This window comes from Mus caroli, unplaced genomic scaffold, assembly GCF_978045245.1.
Source record: "Mus caroli unplaced genomic scaffold, Mus_caroli_1 scaffold_15, whole genome shotgun sequence".
NCBI lineage: Eukaryota > Metazoa > Chordata > Mammalia > Rodentia > Muridae > Mus > Mus caroli.
The window spans coordinates 13655665-13671167 of NW_028227270.1; the positions used below are offsets into that span (position 1 = coordinate 13655665).

The window sequence follows — 15503 nt, forward strand, 5'->3', positions numbered from 1 at the left end:
GCCTGGTCAGTAGTTAATAAGTAGTTAATGAGTCTTTGAAGTACTCAGAGTGAGGCTCTAGCCGCTGGTCCCTGTGCTTTCTAACTAGTTACTGGGGGCCAGGGATCTCCTTAGGCCTAAGTTTTCTGAGTACCTATTCCATAAGATGGGGAAAGTTCAAAGGGTGAACATCACTAGACCCTGTTATCACTGTCACTATGATGTGAGCTGAGCTGCAGCTATAGGCTAGAGAGTCAGTAGTAAATAATGAAGGAAAATATTTGCAGACTCTTTTGTTTTATTGTATTATTTTGCTTGTTGGTTGTTTTTTTGTTTTGTTTTGTTTTTGTTGCTTTTTTTGGGAAACAGTGCTCCACCTCCTGAGACGACAGGTGTGTGCCACCATACCCAGGTCACAAGCCAGCATTTTAAAGCATCATTTAAAATAAGCAGAGCAGACTATTATTGCTAGGGCTTGCCAAGTATGGAATAGCCCCTTCTAATAAAGGCTGAGGCTTTTGATTTAAAAAGAAAACCTTCAGAGAACTTGGCATAACAATTTATATTTGTGTACCAAGTCATTGTTAGGACATTTTATCAGAGAAATAATGGAAAATGACTTACCTGCTACTATGTAGCTTTTTTTTAATGCTGTTTGTATGCTACATTTTTAATGAGTGTTAGAAAAACATAAACACACTTTATTGCTTTTTACCCATAAAAGATACATGGATAAACTCCTGAAGACTGAAGTAAATGAAATGATATTAAGAGCTGAGGGATGGTCAGAAGAGGGGACCGGGTGGACAAGGGTCTGGAACTGACAGCTCTGTCTGAAGCCAAGACACGTCCGTTGGCACGTGCCACTCATTTCCTTCCTTGGCCTCTAGCTAAAGAAAGGTAATTGGTTAGAACATCAGTGGGCACGCCGTGAGCTAAGAACCAGGCCCCTCTCTCTACAGCTTCTGGAGAAGCCGCCACATCCTCTCCCAGTGGTAGACTGAATGGAATGGCTGTAGAGGAACTGAGGGTCTCGCTGCTTGAACTACAGCAGAATTATAAACTGAAATAAAAGCATTAGTCAGACACTATCTTAAAATGAGAATTAAAGAATGGAATATGAATCTTTTCTAAAGAACATGGCTATTCAGTACATGTTTTACCATATTTTTTTAAGTGTTCTACTTTATGCTCTAAAGAAAGACTTTTTTTTTTGAATCTTACAACACTAAAACTTTGCTGTTTTGCCCTTTCACCTCCTGGAGAGACTCCTGGTTGATGTGATGGTTTTGCCCTCTGTTTGTAAGACAGGCATACCCATTGACTTGATGTCGTCTAGCATGAACAGTGGGCACTGAAACGGTATGCTAGCGCTCTTCCATAGGTCCCCAAGACACTAGTCACCTCTGCAGTGTAGACATCTGCTGCCTGCATCCTGCCCAAGTAGAGGGAATTGGATAATTTTGACAAAGGAGAGTGTTACTTCTAAGTATAAGTGGCTCAAAGCATTCTCTAGGGGGACAGTGAGAAGGTTCAGTGGATGAGGCACATGCCAACAAGTCTGAGGACCTGAGTTCAAGTCCCAGTGCTCACTTGACGTGCACACCACACTAAGTAAATGTAGAAAAATGAGCGCCTGGAGAGACAATCTCCTGGAAGCAGTTGGTCACAGTAGAGTCAGAGAAGAGAAAGAGTCACCTTCTGCATTAGCCCTCAAAATACACCACACGCCCGCAGCGACTGTGTCTTCATGGTTCAGTTTATAATGTACACGCTGAGTCAGTGCTAGCTAATGTCGAGGAGAGACGGTCGTTTCAATACACATCTTAAAATGTGCTTCCTTTGGAACGGGGAGAGGTGCCTGAGTGGTACCTCGGGATCCTGAGTACTTGCCTCTATAATTAAGATCCACGACATGCCAAGACACTTAGCATTCTCTCTAATGGCAGAATCCTTGTTCTTTCCTACTTGAAGGAGAAAAATCTGAACGAGTAGGTCTGAAGTGGAGCCAAGGCATCTGGTATACCCTAGGAACTTTCATAGGTTTTAATAGCGGGAACTAGGTAGTAGACTTCTACTAGACAGACGTTCTTCGTGTCCACGAATTCTCCTTTGCTTCCTCCTCTGCTGTCACAGTGTGAAGGTGGAAGGTCAGTCAGACTCACATACCTGTCTGGAGGCAAGGAACTGTTTCCTGCTGACCACCCCAACTCCCACTCCAGGGACCACCCATCACTCCCACCCTGTGGACAGTTTTCTTTTCCCCAAAGGCTTGAAACTGAAGAATTGAAATTTAGTAACAAAATACCCACCATGTTTGACTATACACTGTAAATATTATAGCACTTATGAGTAAGAACAGAAATCAAAGTAGCTTTTAAAAGCATTTAATGTATGGATGTAGTGATTCTGGTTCCTGCCTAATTCAGGATATTTATTATAGTAAATATGTATATAAATGAACTATGTTTTTCTTTGCATTTTCTTTTCAAAGTTAAATGCTTAGAGGGTTATCTCTGATTATAGATAACCATTAATAAGTAGAAATAGATCCTGCAGCTCTTACATTTTTATATAATGGCAAGTCATAGCATTCTAAAGTGTACAATCAAGACACATTGGGATTCAAATAGTTAACCCTCAGATTTAAAGTTTATTTTTCAATATTTATTTATTATCGAACAGGCTAACTGGTCAACTGTGCTGAAGGTGGGACCTGTGGTCTTGCCTATGGTGGGCAGACAGTTTACCACAGAGTTGTATCCCTGTTCTAGCATTAAAGCTTAATATATGCATTTATACATTGGGGATAAAGTTGTAGTAATTAGTGAGATATTTAGTCTTTTGGTCTATAATGTATGTGGTGCATACCTTTATATGTAAAGTATATCAAATAAAATAGTTTACCCATTAGTTATGTTTGCTTTCATTGTTATAACTAAATAACCAAATTTTCCTACAGTGTATCAGCAATTTTTATTGCCTGATTGGTGTTTTTACTCCGGTAATGTAGACTATTGCATCAAGATGGAAGCCTGAGAAACATAAAGGATAAATATTCTTTCTAAACTATTCCTTGAACTGGGATCCTAATGCAGGCTTAGAACCTTACTTACTGTGGAATTCACAGCCTCCTCCCCATACTACTCTTACAAAGTAGGCTGATTCTGGTAGAATACCAAAATACCCCCAAACACGCAGAGGCAAACCAAGTGTAGTTGTTTCTCCAATTGGGCAATAACCAGAGTCAGCCTGTCTGCCTGCCTGTCTGTCTGTCTCTCTCTCTCTCCTTCCCCCTCCCCACATGTATTTCTGTCTGTCTGTCTGTCTGTCTGCCTGCCTCTCTCTCCCTCTCTTTCCTTTCCCTTCTCCCCCAATGTGTGTATGTGTGTAACTGATTCCTTGAAGTTTTAAACTGTAATATATTTTAAAGCTGTTACTTTTAAGTTGGGGGAGGAATCGTTGATCATTATTTAATTCAAGTCAAGAATAATTCCCAGATTATAATATCATTTGTTACTCTTTGCTTCAGATAATTAAGAATTGAGTATAGTCCACAATTTTTAGAGGGTCTCTTAACATAGGTCACTTTGCCAGTTCAGGCCTTAGAAAATAACTTTGTTACCTCCAATTTAAGTTCATACCTACTTAAAATCCTACTTGGATGACTGAACCCTGCATTTCTCTCAGAGTTCAGGACCCCGCAACTGAGAGAGCCCTTACTTGGAACACAGCACAGCCAGCCTCTGGTCAAGGAAGCTCAGGTGTAGATGAGAACTCTGTGTCGAGGAGGGAGTTCCAACGGAACACACCCACAAGAAATTACCAGGCAGCCATTCTGAGAGTAGATGGTGGATGTTAGTCCAAATCGTCCGAAGGAAGAGTAGAAAGGAATGATAAGTAGCCGACGTGAGCTGCCCCTGAGATTTCCAGGGGCGGGGGAAGGGGGAACTTAGAAGTTGAGACCCTGTAGTTTAGTTATTTGGAGAGTGTCTTCTGAAAACATTTCCATAAAGAATCTATAGCTGTCTTTCCACAGAGGGTATTATGAGAAGGTCCCTCTGGATTCCTCTGAGATATTCAGATATCTCAGATATCTTCAGCCTTTCAAAAAGAGTCCTTAGAGAGAAAGGTTACTTTTGGGGGGTTCCTCCTCTTTTCCGATACTTTCCTGGAAGTGGTTTCCAGATTGTTTGGGCAGTAGGGACAGACAAAAATCCGCACACTTACAGGCGGGCCAGAAGCCTAATGGCCCAGCCCCCAGTTAGAACAACTCTTTCCTCTTCTGGGAAAGACCCCGCTCTTCTGAGAGGCCACCCATTCCCACTGTGCTCCCTGCCTTTGCTCGAGCAGTTACGCGGGGCTTCCCTGGGCTCTATCCTGGCTGCCTTTCTAAAGCTGCGCTGTCTCCCATAGCATGCCCTCCTTCCTGATGAAGATCTGCTGCTCTCCTTTTGTCCTGTCTCCAAGGTATTCCGTATTCCAGACTCACTATATTTAAAATTGATCTCCCAAGTCTAAGCATTCTGTGTCAGTGAAGTGTCCCGCATTCTGTATAGTAATTTAGTCTAGAAACCAGCGCTCTGTGCGTGCCCCGATCTTACCCTCCCTCATGCTCACGTCTTTACCAAGTCTTCCTGAATCTGTATTACCTTTCCCAGACAGTTTGTGTAAGGAGATGATAATGCATGGTCTTTTTAAAAGCCTCCTTGTCACCATAAACTTAGTGTGCACATGTATATTTTTCTTCCTTTGTTATTTTCATTCAACAGTATTTTTAGATGTGTTTCTATGGTCTTACACGGAGATTATCCCCATTCATTCTCATGGCTACCTAATTAATATTTCATGATAGAATGTTGCGATTGATGCGTATCGGGGTGAAGAGTATTGCGTACTTCTACCACAGAGAGCACCCTTCATGAGTTCCCACCCATTGTCCCCAGTGAAGAGAACCTGGGCTGCTTAGCTCACAGCCCCAGTGTCTTTCTGTCTTCCAGGGTTGTCTGTGCTGCTCCATCCTGGGCCTCAGCTCTCAGGTTGGATAAACTTGTCTTCCTCCCGTACACCATGCTTCTTTCTGCCCACGTTCTTTTTTTAGCCCCTCACGTGACCCATCCCTCTTTTCCCTGCCTATAGATGACTTCTAATTAGCTTCTAATCTTCTTAAGACAGCTCTCTCAGCTCCTTGCCATTTCCTCAAGGTATTGTATTCTAGCAATCTATAGCCAACTTGGCGTTCTGGTAAGTCTTCAGAACTCTGACTTATCTTTAAAGAGCGCCCACCATTCAGTACTACACATACACATACATTTGTATTTATCATTATTTCACCGATTTTCCTCCTACTCAAAACCATGCTTTCCTTGTAGTGTATTCAATTCAACTATAGTATGGTATAAAATTAATGTAAAGGATTATAACATGTCATTTAAAAAAAATGATACAGGCCAGATCAAGTTCCAGGACAGCCAGGACTACACACACACACACGAAACAGAATAGCAAATATCACACCATTTCATTTATGCTAAGGGTGTTTCTTTCCAGTCGGACTTTTCAGTTTAATATACACCTGTGGTCATATAAGCACATTAATGCATAACCATTGTGTAAATTGTATTTACTATTATAGGTACAAGTTTTTTAAAAAACAGACTTTAAATGAATTAAGAACAGGAATTCTGTGTGTTTTGGAATGTCATTATATCTCCACGGCTTGCCAAGAGGCAGGTCACCAGAGATGACAGCTGTGGACATACCGACCGACTGAGTGAATGAATAAATGTCACTTTTTAGCGTGGCTCTTATCCCACTGTACCCTTTCTCCTAGGGTCAAGCAGACCCAGTTCCTATGGAGACACAGTGATTATCTCCTTGGTCAGTTAATTTCAAATTCAATCATTAAATGACAAGTAACATAGAATCATATCTATTGAATAAAATGTTCTCATATTTAAAAGCCCTTAACACGCCTTTGTTTTATTTTCTCAACAAATACTGAGGCTTCAGTTTTTTTTCCCCTAAGTATCTGGGTAACTTTTAAATTTCTCTGGTAGCCTTCACTTGCTGGGTTTATTACATAGCTGTTATCTTTTGTGTGTACTTCAGCAATAAAATATTTATGCAGTTTGGCAAGGTAATACTACAACCTGAGTTAGTACAACAGCTGCAGTGCCTGCTCCCTTGTGTCTTGATTTCCCTTTTTAATCTTTGCTTTCTTCAAGTAAAGACTTGCGTCAGCATGTTGTTTCTACAGTAGCAGATAATGGTGAGGCTTCTTGAGTTAACATAGGGAAGGGTGAAGGACTCTGCCGAGGTGACTTGTTCCATATTTCTGGGTGTCTTTGAGAAATATTTTTCTGCTATGTCCTACATAGATCTTCCTACGTCATGCATTTGCGATAAGACACTTTTTCTGTGGCTCTTCAACTCTTTAGAGAACTTGTAAACCTCTCTTTAACAGGGAAGTCCTTGGGTCCAACAGTATTCTGCCCTTAACTAAGCACAGAATAGGAGCGGCTTGGAACTCCACAGTGATTTACATTCATTTCAGGCATAAATTGGTCGGTGTAATTGAAACTAAGATAAACTTTACACGTGTCTAGACAGAAACAGAGTCTGACTTCTTTCCAACCTTTTTCTCAAGGTCTCTGCGTACAGTCTTCATCCAGTGTGCTTTCCCTTGGCTTTCCAGGTGCTCCTGACCCTACGGCGGGTGCTAGTATTGACGATGAGAACTGCTGGCACTTGGATGAAGAGCAGGTGCAAGAACAGGTGAAACTGTTCCTCTCCCAGGGAGGGTACCACGGATCAGGAAAGCAGCTCAACCTGCTCTTTGCAAAGGTATGGTTGTCAGTTTTGAAGACATACTCCAAGTATAGGGGCATATATATGGTAACTGTGTAAGATCCTGTATGGACTGAGATGGAGATTTTAAGCTAATGAACCAGTGAGAAACTTATGTTACAAGGTTTAACTTGTTTAATTGACTTTCAGCAGCATAGGAGGCCATTTTTGCCTCTCTCAGTTACTATAAAGTGATGCTAATTTGTTACATTTTAAAGAGAAAATTTCTTTCAATATCAAAAACAGTGTAAATCGTTTGAATGTTACTTGACATCCTCTCAAGTGTTTTTTTTTTTTCTTTCTTTCTAGTTTTCCCACATGGAGCATAACCATAAACATAACACTTCTTCTACACATACAGCTTAGTAATTTTAGTGATACTTAATGTTAGTTTCAATCTGTAAATTAGTTTCCTAGACTTGAGAGTTCTAATTTCACTATGTGTATAAACTTAAAACTTGAGAAATTTGTCAGCTATAAAGCTTTGAGGTGAAGTCTATAACTGATAAATTCCTCATCTATAAAACCTACAGTAACATATCTCTTTCCATTGTTTTGATAGTAGGGCTAAAGAATGGTGTTATGTTTATTTCAACCACTAAAAACAAATGACCCAAGAACTAGCTGGGATCCTTAAGACAAGTTCTCTGGATCACAAGCATTGCAGAACATTTGCTACCATGAAATCATTTCAAATACTGGATAAAATGCTTTTCAAAAATAATACTTAGGGCTGGCAAGATGGCTTGGCGAGTAAAGAGCTCCCTGCATGAGCATGAGAAGCCCAGAGCCCAGAAAGCTGGGTGTGGTGGCATGCGTGTATTCTCAGCCTTAGGGAGTGAAATACAAAAGCCCAGACAGTGGGTTAGTTACAGACGTCCAGGTTCAGTGATAGACGTCACCAAAAGGAACAGGTGGAAAGTGATAGGAGCCCTCCGTCAGCCTCTGACCTCTGACCTCTGGCCTCCACTCTGTGAGCACACATGCTTGATAACCTGTACATGGACACATACTTATGCCCCTCCTCCCCAAACACACACACTAAACCAATGCTCAACCATTATATTCCCCTTGAGGATTAGTCATTGTTGTAGATAATGGACTAGCATTGTTTTTAGGAGAACAGTTAATTTTATTAGTTGATCCTTTTGTTAAACAGCTTCTCTGGTATTCACAAAAATTGAAAGTTGTGCTTTAATGTTTTGTGTTCATTCATTTTCAATTCAGAAAGATTAACATGAATTTTCTTATTAAATATGGCCAGAGACTAGTGTGCTCCATTAACAAGATTTATAGGCTGTATGTAGATTGTCAGGTTTACAAAAGTTTGTCTATACTGTAATGCATTTAAATCTATAGAGATTTAATCTATCACACATAATTTCACTATTATATGTTACACAGGTACTTCATATTCTTTAAAGTTATTTGGAATTATATTAGCTGTAAACAATAGATGTACCTGAGATGATGACTGTACAGTTTGGGTTTGTATGCTCAACAATTAAGCATTTGTTTCATGACTGGTGCTGACTACTAGCTTAGAGATTTGTCAGTATAAGAAATAAATCACATCCATTAGATTTGCAGAGGAAGCCCTTCATGTGTATTCATGTCTGCACAGCACCTTGTGGCCAAATGAAAACAAGGTAGAATGTGTATTTTTAAGCCAGTATACAGTTGTCACTTTTGTCCCTATGTGTTACATATGTATTAGATATACATGTGAAGTAATAGAGGTAGCTAATTTTGGAGTTGTATAGATGTGTATAGTGTCTTTAACCTTAGGGAAATGCGGACTCTGATTCCAGTTGTTATTTTTGTCATTGGACAGTTGCTTAGTTTCTTCTCTGAGGCTTGGTTTTATAGAATTCATGAAATGGGGGTTATGATCTGGTCTAGTCTACACATTTTTTGGAAATTCAGTGGTGAACATAAACATCCATCAAACTCTTTAAGTGTCGTGTCCAGCAAATGACAGCTCCCCACTTGTGACTTTCTCCTCCCTCCATACTGGGAATAAGCTTTTAGGATAGCCTTTGGGTTCAGTGCTTGCAGGTGCTTTACAAGACTCAGATGCACAAGGAGCTGAGGGAGGTCAGTACTTACGATAGCCCAAGCCTAAGGTAGAGGGCCTGTGGTCTGTGTGGGCTGCTGTATTGCAGATGAGTCCATTTTTTTTCCTTGCCTTGCCTTTCATGTCAAATCCTGAACAAAGAGCCCCCTTCCCCACCCATAGGACCCTGTTCCAGTAATTTACCACACGGACAACTGGTGTTAGGGTTCTCACATGATGAATACGAACTGAGAGTCATACACTTCGAGGTTGTATGTGTAATGAAATTAATGGTTTCTTTTAGAGAGACTCATCTTGGTGGGTTGTTTTGTTCTTTTATTTGGGAAATTTAGCACAGAGAAATGGGCAGTTTAGAATTTTAGTTTTGACTGTCTGACTTCAGTTAAGCCAGAGACTGGTTTTGTTGTTTTGGTGCATTGTGGAGCATTGACATAGAGTGAACATTCTTAAACCCTCAAGTTCTGTCCAGTTCCTCCTCTTGTTGCTAAAACCTCAGCTGAGTGAGTGTCCACAGCCCATTGTGACTCCAGGTTCTGTACTGACAGATCTGACCATCCATAGGCTGAACATAAGGACCATTTCCATTGACCATGTACAGATTTTTTTCCCTCTTTGTCACCCTTGGGTACCCCGATGTATTAACAACACAGTATCGTGTTATATTGAATCATAACTTAATGATGATTTAAAGTGTCCATGTAGAAATATTAGAAACTGGGCAACTGCAGATTATACTGTTTCCATGAAGTCTGGAACTCACAGATTACAGTATGCTAGTGCTCTTGTTTGAAATAATTCAGCAAGAAAGAACATTCCCGAATTATTAATATATCTGAAAAAGTAAACTTTTAGCATGATTTTTGTGAAAATAATAAGAAACCTTGAGTTCTGGGGTAAAATTGATGAATTGTGTGATATGTGAATTCACTATCAGATCAATTTACAGAAGTCCTAAGCCACAGTGGAGTGCCTTGGGTTCTGCTGCTCCGGTGGTAAGCATAGTCAGTAGGACAGTCAGGAGCATGTGAAACTGTTTGTCATTGTGTGTGTGTGTGTGTGTGTGTGTGTGTGTGTGTGTGTTGTCTCCTTACGGTGTTTCTGTGGTCCAGCAATGGTGTGCCGTCACACCCTTATGAAGCATCAACACCTTGCTAAAACCACTTTCTGTGAGCGTGCCAGTTTCAGATACCTTTTTCTGTGTACTTCATCTACTTTGTTAAATATAGGCTGACCAGAGGCTAGGTTTGGGTTAGATAAAAGACACACTCTGAGGGAAACCTTAAAAACGGAAGGCAGAAGCCAGGTGCTATGTATGGTACATGCCTGTAATGTCAGCAGTCAAGAGGCTGAAACAAGAAGACCGTGAGTTAGAGGTCAAATTGAGCTGTACAGCAAGGTCCTAGCATAAGACTCTGCATGTGTACATGCATGTGTGTGATGGAGGATTGCTTCTCATACTTCTGTGTGCCTAAGGACTTGTGAAATCATCTCACTCATACACACATACAAACACAGAAATAAGGTGTTTGTCTCTTGTGTTATTTATTTACTTACAAAGTTTGTTTTTTGTTTGTTTCCCCCTCTAGGTGCGGGAAATGTTGAAGATGAGAGACTCCAATGGGGCCCGTATGTTGACCTTGATCACAGAGCAGTTCATGGCTGACCCTCGCCTGTCACTTTGGAGGCAGCAAGGCACTGCAATGACTGACAAGTATAGGCAGCTCTGGGATGAGCTTGGTAAATGAGTTTCCTGTCAAACTGCATTGGGCTGTGTGTAGATAAGACTGCAGTTGGATATTTAAGAGCATGGTCCAAGGGATGCGGGAGAGAGCAGCTCTATGCTAGCCTGTGCCAGGGTGCTCTGGGCAGTTGAGTGGGCAAAGCTCAGGCCACTGTTTGAAGCAAGCAGCTGTGGCAGGGTTAGGGTGTTGAGTAGAGTGAGCACAGGAATCTCCCTTTAGGTACTTGGCGAAAGGTTCTGTATGTTTGCAATGAATGGCTTTCATCATAGGACTGGTTAGTGACTATTTAATCTCAGTTTTTGAGTCTGCCTTCCTTTTTTTCCTTCATTGAAATTCTCAAAAACGATTTGAATAGCTCACTTTTTTCCAGCCAATACAGACCTAGGTCAACCATTGCTCTTGAGAATGAAAAAGATAGGGCAAGCTCTAAAATTTATTGTCTAAAATCTCTGGTCATTACAGATATAAATATATCAGGTAGTTGAACAAAATGAGGCCTTTTCTTGTGTTAACCATGAAAATACTGAGTGTGAGTTTCCTTGTCCAATGCTCATTGCTACAGAAATTTTTTTAAAAAATTGACATTAATTTCATAAGAGGAAAATGCTTGCTGTACGCGTAGAGTTAGTGACATTTCTGTTGACAAGTGGCAAACCACTATTTGATTCATTTTGATCCCAGGCCTAGATAGCTCAAGAGGAACAGTTGTCTGTGAAGGTTCTGTCTGATCACACGGAAGGCACTTTCGGGAGCAACTATTTGGAGACAAGGAAACTGAACCTCAGGGAGAGCCTAGAACTTGATGATGTGGAGTTTTTAGGATTGTATGACAAGCTCCTAAAAACCTGAAGTCAGGGTTTCTTTCCTGCTTCTCCAGGAACGTGACTCATGGTAGAAACTCTGGTGGGTTTGTTTCTATACAAGTAGGTCTGCTACTTGCCAAATATTAAAGTGTATCTGTGAATGTTTTTCTACAGTGTTTCTTAAAAATAGTGTATTGTGTCCAGTACTTTACTTGATCTCCTGAAAATCTGATAGTAGCTCCCCCCAACCCAGTCAAATTTAAGTCGATCTATGAACAGTAAGCAGCTTCCATCTATGGACAGTAAACAGCTTCCATGTGTTGCCTGGGGGTTTGAGGCATAGTGTGGAATTGAAGAAGAAAGGGTAATACATGGTTTAAGTAAACATTTTTTTAACAGAAAAAAAGTGAATGATTTAGCTTTCCAAATCAGGCCTTCTTAGCTTGTGACTCTGTAGTACATGATGAAGTCACTCGTTGGTTCATAAAGGTGAAAAAGGACTAGCATTGAAAACCAATAACGAAGGGGATAGTGTAGGGAAAATACCGGATTACTATGAAGTGTATAAAATTTTAAGCTGTGGCACTCAGAAGTATGAAAGCATAAATAACTGGTTAGGAAAACAAGTGCCACTTGAATATTTTCAAAGTGCCAAGAAAAGAGAAAAAAAGAAAAAAAAAAGAAAGAATACAAATGATAATGTAGAGTGAAGTTTGCATGATTCACATTTAATCTGTAGTCACATCTCACCTTTCCATGCTGGCTTTGGAAAATGTATGCCGAGACCATCAGTCAGCAGTAGGACTTCTCATTGGACAGAAGTTTTTGGCAGCTGATACATATTCCCAAGACAGGACTGCTCTACAGAGACCCAGTCTTTACTCAAGATGTTTGATTGCAGACAAGGATCAAGAACACAACTATAAACACACACACACACACACACACACACTCATACAAAAACCCACACGCGCTCTCTCTCACCTCCTCCCTCCCCCAAGCCCCTCCCTGAAATCATTGGTAGAGTAGTGAACTCCGCCTGTGTACTCTGATGCCAAGTGGGATCTAAAGTTTGTGAAGAATCTCCCACAGAAGTCATAGTATCGATCACATCCTAGTATCTGTTCACCAAAAAATTAACTTAAAGTTCCTTCTAGACTCCAAAAGGAAAGGCTTTTGCTTCTTAATAAAATGGGGGAATTTGACTTTGTGCCCCTACACAGGGCTCACAGTGCTTCAAGGCGCTGCTTTGGAATTAAATGCTGAGCACTGCCAGATGCCAGACATTGAAGAGAGGCTGAGTTTTGTCGGCAAATGGGATCTGCAAGTTAATTGGTGTTTTCTGCAGGCTTCTGGCTGTGAAATGAAATTGGAAGCCCTTTAGCCACATGGATAATACAGGACCTGAATACAAATGTCACATGTCACCATCAGGACCCACTGTGAGACAATGGTGTTCCCACTCCAACATTGCACCATTACAGATCATTTAAATATGGGGATTACATTTAAACTAAAAGCCCCATTTGCCTTTTACTGCAATTTAAATGTCCTCTTAGCAAAAGCTAAGTGACAAATTAAATGGAAAAAGTGCCCACATTTTTAAAGCTGTAATGCAAAACAACCTTTTATTGCTTCTCATGTGCCACGGATGAATCATTATACTTGTCAACCCTAAACCAAGCCGTAATTGGAGTAGCTCCTGCTATCAACGTGGGGCCGCTCCCTCCGTGACAGCTTAATAAAGCCGAAACTGTTAAATTAAATCTCAGATGCTTAACTCCTTAGCACCAGTGGATTCGATGGGTCCATGTCTGGCAGTGGCCAATGCACCAGGAAAGGAAAAAAAAAGATTCCTGGCACGAAAGCTTCCATGGGCTAAGAGTGAACCGGCACCCTAGCCAAGTAACTCTGCTTCTTGGCAAAGGACTTGGAGCCATCAGGTTGTCAGCTAGGAGACGACAGAGTCTTTTTCAAAGGACCAGATAGCCCCCTTCCCAAGATGCGTAACTTTCTGGTTAGATGTGATTTATGCAGTTTCACACTGTTGATGCTTCAGAAGTAGTTGAAAGTAACACATTCATTTTTTTTTAACTTTTCCTTTTCATATAAATATGCAAAGTTGGTTTCAGTAGCCCATTTCTTCCCCGTTCTCCGGCTCCCAGAGGGGCTCCTTGTTCCCAGGATTTCCTGTGCCTGTGATACTCATTCTGTCTGGGTAATCTTTGTGACTCTCTCCCTGATGCTCATACTGTGGGACAGAATAGATACAGATGCACTCTGTTACGACCTTCTGTTACACCTCATTGGCACATGCATTTATCTTGGGCATGAATCAGTCTCTCAAATATTAATATTACTCTCTGTGTGTGATGCTCATTTTCCAAAACATACAACAGTATTCTGAAGATGAGCAACTTTGCATCCTCAGCAGCTGTCGGGGAAAGAAAGGACTGCAATCTTAAGGCAGAGAAGAAAGCCCGTGGTGCTGGTGGAACGGCCGCAGGTTTGATCAGGGCCTTGCCTTTGGCAGTCTATGGAAGACGTACGTCTGCACTTACAGGCTTCATTAGTGACATCAGTATTCTCTGGAAAGCAGATCTTAGAAATAACTTGTGGATTGAAAGAGCAGCCCCGTGCTGACTTGTGGTAGGCACACCTAATGTTAACCCTAAGAGCTGCCTGTTCCCTGGACTTAATTACCATGCTAGCCTTTAGGGTGTGAAGGGGAATAGTGTACCTCTCATAGGCTTCAGTGGGTCTCTTTCTGTAAATGTTTTATAAGACTATAAGTTTACTTTGCATCATAAAGCTATAGATTGTGGCGACCAGTCTATTAACACCTAATTAAAATGGATGTCATTTAGAGGAAACAGTTAAATGCAGTTTAATTACAGTTTTGTCACGGGGAGAATTCTTAGTTTCATTGTCAAGTGTTGTGTAATACCTTTCCCCACGTTTGTTCGCTTTCTCTGGAGGAAAACCATTAACTTTGCAGTCTTGGTACTTGGAGCCTTCTCATAGGGAGAAGATGGGTGGCAAGGGCAGAACCAACCCATCCCGAGCTTGTTCAGGTATTGCCCGAGAACAAGGTGGTGATAGCCCTTGGCACCCCTTCCACATCTTCTCTTCTGGGGATCCATTTCTTTGTGAGCACAAATAGAGTTCAATGTTTCTTTCTTTCTCATTCTAATTCTATTTGAAGAATAAGGCAACTGCTACCTTGTTCCAGAGTCAAGTGTGAGACCAAGTGGTCGTTACCTACACCTAGGACACTTGGAGTCAGGGTAAACCTACAGTCACCAGTAGAAAACTTAACCCACCAATTGCAGCCATATTTATGGAAAAACACTAAAAAACTGACCTGCTTCCTCGACCCAAATGTTCTCTCATTTGCATCCCAGACAGAAAAAAACAGTTCGTCTGCACCTACCTTGTTATTCTTGAAGTCACACATTCAGAATATAACCTCTTAATTTAGGATACTCTTTGTTCACAGACAGAAATAAAAATCTATAAACATTCTGTACTGGGAAACATCATCTTACATGTTGAGTGCAGCAGCCTTAATAACTACCACCCTAACTTAGTAACTACCACCCTAACTTTCTGTGGTACATTCAGACTTTGACACATATTGAAATCAGGTGTGATGCAAACCCCGTTGAGGAGTCACTTGTTTTGCGTCGGGAGCTAGAGAGCAGCCCGAAATGGCTGGTTGTATACAGGCTTACTTTGTCAGGGCTGTGCAGCAAACAGCAATCCCAGAATGCCCTCGCAGCAGCAGAAGGGTGTCAGCACAGACTGGGAAACCATACCGCTGAACTCAGGGCAGAACTCAAGTCTGATGAACGCCTCATCGGGGCTTGCTTGTCATCTCTATCGGTCTGTCTTCCCCTGTGCACAAAAAGAATACAGCTTTACTATGGCGTGTGCTCCCGGCACCTCCTTCCCCTTCTTCCCAGAAGTTTTATTTCAGGGGACACAGAGCACAATATCCAGAAGAGCAGAGGCACTGGATCTAGATTTCCTCTGTAGCAATGGTTCTGATAA

General features: G+C 41.2%; 1 protein-coding gene across 2 annotated transcripts in view; it reads left to right on the forward strand.

Moving 5' to 3' along the window:
• Zswim6 (zinc finger SWIM-type containing 6) overlaps positions 1–15503 on the forward strand; it is a 163732-nt gene that overhangs the window by 108381 nt on the left and 39848 nt on the right. For both annotated transcript variants that reach the window (XM_021180894.3, XM_085830853.1), the window contains exons 3-4: positions 6677–6825; positions 10492–10642. In XM_021180894.3, coding sequence (XP_021036553.2) covers positions 6677–6825; positions 10492–10642 — 300 coding nt within the window. The remainder of the gene's footprint in view (positions 1–6676; positions 6826–10491; positions 10643–15503) is intronic.